Source organism: Macrobrachium rosenbergii, chromosome 55 (genome assembly GCF_040412425.1).
Source record: "Macrobrachium rosenbergii isolate ZJJX-2024 chromosome 55, ASM4041242v1, whole genome shotgun sequence".
NCBI lineage: Eukaryota > Metazoa > Arthropoda > Malacostraca > Decapoda > Palaemonidae > Macrobrachium > Macrobrachium rosenbergii.
The window spans coordinates 85,837,663-85,847,662 of NC_089795.1; the positions used below are offsets into that span (position 1 = coordinate 85,837,663).

A 10,000-nucleotide genomic window follows, 5' to 3' on the forward strand; every position below is an offset into this window, starting at 1 on the left:
CAAATTTTGCTTTTTTTTTTTAAGACAATTTCATGCACCAGAACAACAAGTGTTTTATATTTTACTGGATTTTTCAAGATTTTTCACTTTCCAGACGAAGATATAGTTTGTAGCCTTCTTAACCTTGCAAGTTATATTCACCAGAACAACGAGTATTTAAATAGTTCGCTCTTTTTTCTGTATCCGAAAAACGACGAAATTTAGAGATTCATTTTTAATTTATTAAGTTATATTCCAGGAAACAGCAAATTTTGTCTTTTTTTTTTTTAACCAGTTTCATGCAACAGAACAACAGATGTTTAAATAGTTTTGTTCTTCTTTCTATGTCTGAGAAACGAGAAGACCTTCGGCGATGTTTTCAAATTCTTTCTTCATCTATTATATTTTGTTTTTGGAAACGGCAAATTTTTTTCTTTATCTCTATGTTTTAGTTTTAAAAAACAGCAAATTTAACCCTTTTTTTACCCAATTTCATGTCATTTCTTTCTTAGTCTCTGTTTTAATGTAAAAAAACAGCAAATTTAGCCTATTTTTCCCCAATTTCAAGTGATTTCTTTATGAATTTCTATGTTTTAGTTGAAAAAACAGGAAATTTAGCCCCTTTTTTTAACCCAATTTCATGTAATTTCTTTCTTAATCTATGTTTTAGTTAAAAAAAACAGCAAATTTAGCCCTTTTTTTTACCCAATTTCATGTAATTTCTTTCTTAATCTCTATGTTATAGTAATAAAAAAAAGCAAATTCAGCCCTTTTTTTACCCAGTCTCATGTAACAAATAAGAACTGTTTTAACTGTGTGGTCCTCTCTCTGTATTTGAGGAAGGAGATCTACGGCGAAGTTTTCAACTTCTTTCTAAATGTATTGTTTTATTTCAGGAAAAAAAAACAACGTTTTTAACCCAATTTCATGCACCAGAACAACAAATTTTTAAACTATTTGCGCTTCTTTCTTTAATATACAAGAAATGATAAGGTCTACGAAAAAGTTTTCAAATTATGGTTTAATAATTTATGATGTATTTTAGAAAACAGCAGATTCCTTTCTTAATCTGTTATGTTTTATTTTTAAAAAATTGCCATTTTTAACCCATTTTCATGCCCCAGAACAAGAATTTTGTAAACTATTTGCTCCTTTTTCTATATACAAGAAACGATAAGGTGTACGAAAAAGTTTTCAAATTATGTCTTAACAATTTATGATGTATTTTAGAAAACAGCAAATTCTTTTCTTAATCTATTGCGTTTTATTTAAAAATAAAATTGCCATTTTTAACCCAATTTCATGCATCAGAACAACAGCATTTTTAAACTATTTGCTCTTCTTTCCATACCCGAGAAACGGGAAGATCTACGACGCGAAGTTTCCCCTCTCTCAACTTCTTCTTCTTCTCTTTTTCGTTGCAGACACGAGAAGTTTTACACCTGTTGCGACGAGCCTTACCTCGACATCACCTTCAACATCACTATGAGGAGGAAGACCCTCTTCTACACAGTCAACCTCATCATCCCATGCATGGGGATCTCCTTCCTCACCGTCCTCACCTTTTACCTCCCCTCGGATTCCGGAGAGAAGGTAAGAAGGGAAAGCTTCAACTAAGAGAGTGTAGTGATTGATTTCCCCTTGACAGCTTTTCAGACAGATCGATAAAAAAAAACCTTTTAGATGGTGGATAAGATTTAGCAGATTTTAAATTAAATTAAAGAAGATTCCTTTTACTTATGTCTGTACTTAGTCTGTGAACAAGAAGCCTAAGATCAGGAAACAACAGTAAGGTGGTGGGTAAGATTTAACGAATATTAAATTAAGTCAAGGGAGACTCCTTTTGCTTATGTCTGTACTGAGTTTGTGAACAGGAAGCCTTACCATTAAGTTAAATCAAGGAAGATTCCCTTTACTTATGTCTGTAATCTGTGAACAAGAAGCCTAACTATTAAATTAAATTAAGGAAGATCCCTTTTACTTATGTCTGTACTTAGTCTGTGAACAAGAAGCCTAACCATTAAATTAAGTCAAGGAAGATTCCTTTTACTTATGTCTGTACTTAGTCTGTGAACAAGAAGCCTAACCAATAAATTAAATTAAGGAAGATTCCTTTTACTTATGTCTGTACTTAGTCTGTGAACAAGAAGCTTAACCAATACGTTATCTCCAAGTTTCCTCCCTGGACACCGTTCTTACTTCTTAGTGAGCAACTCATAAATCTCTTGTGGACTTTCTGTTTCGTATGTCACGGCAAGGAAAGGAGAGAGAAAAGAAGAGGAGAAAGGGAAAAAAATAACAATAAATTTTCTCAAGAATTCGTCAAATAAGAGAACATAAATTCGGCTTCGAAATTAATGAATGTCGGTCAGGGCGGACACGCAAAAAAAAATGAATAATCGGATTGTAAAGGAAATCCCGTAATTTTTATTCATCTTTTTTTTTTGTGAATACGTCATGAATGCTGCTTTCGAAACGGAGAAGAAAAAAGAAAGCAGTCCCGACTAATTAGGATGGAAATAAAATCACATTTATATAACTTTTTTTTGGGTTTTTATTTATTATTTTTGGCATCGAGATTCCGCTGTTCAGATTCTCCCGGCTAAAGGTGAGGTTCCCTAGGGGCCAAGGCGGGGACCCAAACTCTTTCAATTTTACGAGAGGCTTAAACTGGTACAGAGAACAAAATTATGTTAGTCTAGATGAAGGGGGGAAGGTGGTGGCCTCTTCGTTCAGGAAAAAGATTTCGGGTGGGATGAAAGGAATATATGGGAGCATTACGACTTGAGGAGAGGTTTCCCTTGAGAGGGAATTCTGAGGAAAATGCGGTGACCGTTTGTTCAGTTATTAGATTATTTTGATATAATTGGACAATGGAAAACTGACTTATTTGATAGACTCTTTGATGGGACTCAGAGTTTTGCAGTTTATTCACACACACACACACATATATATATATATATATATATATATATATATATATATATATATATATATATATATATATATATATATATATATATATATAATGTATGCATGTATTGTCGTACGTATGTATTCTTTTCCACTCGAAATGTGTCTGTAATGCTGATAATATTGACTAGTATATCATGTCATATATGGGCATATACATATATGTACATTCATTGTGTGTATACATAAACAATGTATATATGTATATATTTATGTGTATACAGACATGACATATAATATTCCAGCCAATATCAACAATAATAAAATTGGCTAGAGTGTTATGCAGTATTCAGATGTGTGTATGTACATGCATTCATATATATGATACATGTGCATATATAAATCACATTTCAGATTGATTACAATCATAAATACAGACGCTGTTCGGTTAATTAATGTACAGGTTGCACAGAAGAAGTTAGGACTGATCAGTTATTCCTGGTGGATCTACATTCCTCCCGTCGGTTCTTGCCAAGATACAAGGAGTCACGAATGCTCCCATTCCAGGGTATTATCTGTGGCCTTGTTGAGTTGGAACATGAAAGTTTTGAATGAACCATTAAGCCTCCGTCATTAAAAAAAAAAAATCTTTTGTTGGAGATTAATCCGGCCTTGGACCAGGTAGGGATATTGCCCCTTGTGCACCCCGCCAGTATTATTCTTGGAATTATGTAAGACCAAACTACACTGCTGTAAAATAATACCTGGAGACTTGTTTGTGTGACACCTCCAGAGGCTTAAACGGACTCTGTAGTCCATTTTCATTTGGTATGAGTCAGTTAAATGGAATTTTGCTCTGTTGGGCAAGGAAATGTAACTGACAGTTGCTCAGTCATTTTGGGACAAATCTAAGAATCCCTCTCTCCCTCGAGTTTCAGGAGAGTCTTAGTGAACGAAATACTTTAGGAAATGGTTCAGTTTTTTGTGCAATAGCTTGATAATTAACCTAAATCGCCAGAGGTGTTCCTTCTTTTTGTCGAGGTTTGTGGGCCTAGTTGTATCACTGCCACTCACATAAGACTCATAAATTATATCCTAGGTTTCAGTAATGTCTTGGCATTCACTGGTGGTCACCCAATTTTAAGCCAATAAGTACTTGTTGTTACCTTATTACTGGGAGAAGTAAATACACTTAAGAAAGATTGAAATTCGCCAGTGAGGCTCTGCACTGAAGAATTTACAAGTGCCATCTTTTAGACTCAGTAATCAAGAAACCCCAGAAGTCACCACTGAGACTTAGTACTGAAGAAAACTTGAAGTCACGAAACAGAATCAGTGCAAAAAAACAGCAAAAGTTATCAGTGAGATTTCAGCATCGAAGAAAGCCCAGAATTTGCTTGTGAGACTTCAAAAGTAGAGAAAGCACAGAATTTGCTGGTGCCTTCAGTACTAAAGAAACCACAGAATTATTCAATGAGACTTTAGTACTAAAGAAACCCCAGAATTTGTAAGTTCTAAGGAAAGCCCAGAATTTGCTTAAGAATGCCTAGGTTTGTAGTGACTTCAGTATTAAAGAAAGCCCAGAGTTATTTAGTGACTTCGGTACTGAAGAAAGCCCAGAATTATTTAGTGATTTCAATACTTAAGAAAGCCCAGAGTTTTCTAGTGACTTCAGTACTAAAGAAAGACCAGAATTTTCTAGTGACTCCAGTACTACAGAAAGCCCAGGATTATTTAGTGACTTCAGTACTAAAGAAGCTTCATAATTATTTAGTGACTTCAGCACTAAAGAAACCTCAGAATTATTTAGTGAATTCAGTACTAAAGAAAACCCAGAATTTTCTTGTGACTTCAGTACCAAAGAAAGCCCAGAATTTTCTTGTGACTTCAGTACTAAAGAAAGCCCAGGATTTTCTTGTGACTTCAGTACTAAAGAAAGCCCAGAATTATTTAGTGACTTCAGTATTAAAGACCCCAAATTTTCTTGTGACTTCAGTACCTAAGAAAGCCCAGAATGATTTAGCGACTTCAGTACAAATGAAAACTCAGAATTTTCCTGTGACTTCAGGACTAAAGAAAGCCCAGAATTATTTAGTGACTAAAGAAACCCCAGAATTAACCAGCAAGACTCAATGCAGAAGCGGACCCAGACATTATCCAGTGAGGCCCTCACCCGCAAGCGAAAAAGGGAACGGCCCATAAAGCGTACCCTGGAAGGAACGCTTCCTGCGGAACCGTCCCCGGAAGAGCTCCAGAAACAAAGGACCCACAGCAGCCAGAGGATTTTGGGGATGGCGTGGCCTGACGAGACGTCCTTTGCAGCAGGTCGGGGAGAGTGGGGACAGAGATTCGTAGGGTTCTCCGAAGGATGCTTGTCGTATTTCATTACCTGTTTGGATTGGGATAGTACAGTTTCAGACGGCTGTTTGCTTTTGCTCTCTCTCTCTCTCTCTCTCTCTCTCTCTCTCTCTCTCTCTCTCTCTCTCTCTCTCTCTCTCTCTCAATGCAGACCATTTTTGTGATGTCCAATGAGAAGGAATCAGAAATGTCACAGTGGAATAAGTTTATATTTAATATTCTTATCAAATAACATTTCTTTTGCGTTGTGAAAATAATAATAATAATAATAATAATAATAATAATAATAATAATAATAATACTTTATTTCAAATCGTAGCCACATACAATATAAGTCTGACGTTATATGTCTGTAAATATACTTCATTCCTAATGAGGACATTTTTGTCCATTGTTATAAGAATTTGTTTATCTTAATTATCTTCTTCCGCAGTGTCGTACTTATTCTTCTCTCAAGGCTCGCATTGTATTTGAATACAGTGCTCCTGTCATGTCCTTTGTTGCATCTCCATCATTTTTTCCATCCCGAGGCCTGTATTGTATTTTAATACATTTCTCGAATTTCTTTTGTTGCATCTCCATAATTTTTTTTTCATCTCGAGGCCCGTGTTGTATTTTCATACATTTCTCCTGGAATGTCTTCTGTTGTTTCTCCATAATTAATTCATGTATCTATCTATTGTTTTAGCTTCATTTTTTTCTGTTTTAGGGCGTGTCTTTCGTTTTCTATTGTGTTATAGATTTTTATTTTTTTCCATAAACTTTTGGCTTGCTGGCTTTTATAGGATTCTGTAGGAATATCGTTTCTGTAGATTTTTTTTTTCTTCTGAGATTCCGTAAACATTAGTGATTTATTGTAGGCCCTACTTAAGGTTCTTTGCAGCGTCCCTTCGGCCCCTAGCTGCAGCCCCTTTCGTTTCTTATCTTATACGTCTATCCACGTTCTCTTTCTTTCATCTTACTTTCCTCCCTCTCCTAACAATTGACTCAACATTATTTTTAGCGCCGAATGACCTCTTAGGTCCCAGCGCCCGGCCTTTGGCCTAAATTTTATATTCCAGTTCCAACCATTGCTCTTTTTTTTTTTTTTTTTACCTTATTCAGTATTTCTACTGAAATGATAGTTGATATTATACGAATCCTCCCTCAACAACGCGGGCGTTTTATAAAGTAGGTCAGACCAGTCCTTTGTGTGTTTAATACTTTGTAGCTCTTTGAGCCATTTGCAGCTTCATTGTAAGAGGTTTATCTCTCTCTCTCTCTCTCTCTCTCTCTCTCTCTCTCTCTCTCTCTCTCTTTGTGCTCCTGCTTTCCTTATTGCATGTGTGTGTGTGTGTGTGTGTTTGTTCTCCATAGGGGCTCAAGGAAAAAATACATTGTGATGTTTAATAGTCTTTCGTTTGGTTGCGAAAGTGGTGGTTAATAGGTTATACTTGTTCATTGTTTTGTATGTAATTTTGTTGATGTTTTTGATGTAGTTGGTGTTGACTGATTGACTAATTGAAATGTCACTTTGTCCTCAAGCTACCCCCAAAAGTATCAGGTATTTTCTTTTGTTTTTTTTTCTTTTTCTGTCGCCACTGAAAAACTTTCTTTGTACCCGGAAGCAAATTTGCCACCAAACTTTCAGACCTCATCAGTCCAAATGACTGCCAGATAATTCCTTTGTCCTGCTGTTCCCCTGTATCCTTCGAGGCTAGATCACCACCCCCGTCGACCCCTGCATTAAAAAAGGATCAATTAGGAACATTTTTGATATCCCCAGTTCTTCGAAGAGAGCATTCGTAACGAGACGTCCCCGCTGGAAACTGGAGGTTGGATTTCATTGTCGAGACTCGTCTCGTATACATTAGGATTCTTTTAGAGAGGATTCTGTTCCCAGCGGATCGTTTTCGTTATGATTCCATCGTATTGTGATCAGGATCACGTTTCGTGGTTTTTCTGGGAATGCTGTTTTCGTTCTTCTTCTTCTTCTTCTTCTTCTTCTTCTTCTTCTTCTTCTTCTTCTTCTTCTTCTTCTTCTTCTTCTTCAATCGTGTTCGAGTCGTGTTGATGGGTACGAAGGCTTCAGTTTTGCTTTGGAGGGGAACTTTTGTGTCTCTTTTACTTGTTTTTATGGCTCTGAAGGGTTGTTTTTGTTGTTTTTTTTGTTGTTGTTGTTGTTGTTGGCTGTGACACTCTTATGTAAATTTGAAACAAATTTCGTTTGATGACCCTTTTGTTGGAGGACGAGAGAGAGAGAGAGAGAGAGAGAGAGAGAGAGAGAGAGAGAGAGAGAGAGAGACAGACAGACAGACAGACAGACAGAGAGTTAGCTACCTACTTAGCCACTGAATGACCAAGCAAGGGGGACAAAGGAAGATCCCGCCCATTCGGCTCCATGTGGGCGTTAATCCCATTGCTCCAAGAGGGAGACCTCGCCCTTCTGAAGTTCTCACGATTCCCGGGGACAAGTGTCCTTCGAATCACTCCGTGTAAAAGTCCGGAGTCGAGGAAGAAAGTAGACGTGACTTCCTGACGGCGGTAAGGAGTGGTGGGGGGGGGGGGGGTGAGGATTCTCCAACTTAATGTCCTATGTGAGGTTTTTATTGTGATGGAAATGAGGAAAACTTTTTTTTTTATCTTTTTATTGTGAAGTGAGGAGAAACCTTTACGAAAGAGACCCTGGCTGCGACTTAGTTACTTACTTCGGTTCTAAGATTATTTTTGTGGCTTGTTTTTTCAAGTCGTTGTTATTTTAGTATTTTGAGCCTTATCATAAAATTTTCTAAGCTTATTCGTGGTAATTTTTTACTTGTTCGTTAGGGAAAACTTAATGATTTTCAAATTCCCTGTAGACTCGTCACTTTGCCGAGGTCGGCGAAAATTACATGACTCTACAAACAAGAATTGCGGAAGTTTTTCATGATAATTAGCGAAAATCTAAATGGTTCCTAAATATTCCTGTAGACTCGTCACTTTGCCGGGGTCGGCCAAAATGACAATTCTACAAAAAAATAAATACGGAAGTTTTTCATGATAATTAGTGAAAATCTAAATGATTTCCAAATATTCCCGTAGACTCGTTACTTTGCCGGGGTCGGCCAAAATGACAATTCTACAAAAAAAAAATACGAAAGTTTTCATGATAATTAGTGAAAATCTAAATGATTTCCAAATATTCCTGTAGACTCGTTGCTTTGCCAAAGTCGACCAAAATCACATAATTCTACAGAAAGAGAAATACGGAAGTTTTTCATGACAATTAGTGAAAATCTAAATGATTTCCAAATATTTCTGTAGACTCGTCACTTTGCCGGGGTCGGCCAAAATGAGAGAATTCTACAAAAAAAAAAAAAAAAATACGGAAGTTTTTCATGATAATTAGCGAAAACTTAAATGATTCCCGAATATTCCCGTAGACTCGTCACTTTGCCGAGGTAGGCCAAAATGACATGATTCTACAAAAAACGAAAAATGGAACATTTTTATGATAGCTACCAGAAATCTAAATGATTTCCAGATATTCCTGTAGACACGTTACTTTGCAGAAATCGGCCAAAATTATATGATTCTACAAAAAAGAAATACGGAAATTTTTCTTGATAATTAGCGAAAATCTAAATGATTCCCAAACATTCCTGTACACTCGTCACTTTGCCGAGGTCGGCCCAAAAGCTCTTGGAGTGATTGGCAGGAACAGAATCCGTTTCACTGCACAGCAATTTACAGCAACGTTTGAAGGAAGCCAATTGGAGGGCTTATCACGAAATGCGATGCAAACGTGGATAGACCTGGGCGAAGTGAGTGTCGCAGATTTGGAATTATTTCCTTATTTTAAATTCGCTTCTTTGTCTTATCCTTTTCTCTCTTTCCTTTTAGTTTTCCGGAAAAGAAAACTATTGTTCCGGCTTTGTCTGTCCGTCCGGACTTTATTCTGTCCGCCTGCACTTTATTCTGTCCGCACTTTTTCTGTCCGCCCTCAGATCTTCAAAACTACTCAGGCTAGATGGCTGCAAATTGATATGTTGATCATCCATCCTCCAGTCATCAAACATACCAAATTGCAGCCATCTAGCTTCAGTAGTTTTTATTTTATTTAACGTTGAAGTTAGCCATAATCGTGCTTCTGGCAACGATATAGGTTATGCCACCACCGGGCTGCGGTTCAGGTCTCATGGGCCGCGGCTCACACAGCATTATACCGAGACTACTGTGAGATTGATCTATTTTCGGTGGCCTTGATTATACGTTGTAGCGGCTGTACAGAAACTCGATTGCCCCGAAGAAACTTCGGCGCATTTGTTTTATTGTTCTTTTTGTTTTCACTTGGAGTATGGGGGCTGTGGCCTTTCCTGTTTTCTTTCTTTAGCCTGTTTTTCTTCTTTCTCTCTTCAGTTCTTTGAATTACTTTGAGTTGAAGGGATGATGTATGGAATAGTTTGAACCTGGAGGCATACTGGTATTTATTATTGATTATTTAGGAGATAAACCCTATTCATGTAAAACAACCCCACCAAGGGGGCCACTGACTTGAAATTCAAGCTTCCAAAGAACATGGTGTTCCTCTGAAAGAAATAACAGAGGGTCATAGGAAATACAGAAAGAAGAGATCAGTTTTAGCTGGTCAGCTGGTATGGTGGTTAGTGTCGTGGCATGCCACTCAGATGTCGCGGGTTCGCGTCTCCCCAAGGGCGATGAAGAATCACTAACTCTGTATCATGATCAGTTACTGCTGCGAAGAGGTGTTCCTCGTCAGTGTTTACGTTAC

At 37.1% G+C, this 10,000-nt stretch overlaps 1 protein-coding gene across 2 annotated transcripts in view; it reads left to right on the top strand.

The window, feature by feature from the left end:
* Positions 1–10,000, top strand: part of nAChRalpha4 (nicotinic acetylcholine receptor alpha4) — a 734,137-nt gene that overhangs the window by 674,673 nt on the left and 49,464 nt on the right. For both annotated transcript variants that reach the window (XM_067099219.1, XM_067099220.1), the window contains exon 6: positions 1,404–1,572. In XM_067099219.1, coding sequence (XP_066955320.1) covers positions 1,404–1,572 — 169 coding nt within the window. The remainder of the gene's footprint in view (positions 1–1,403; positions 1,573–10,000) is intronic.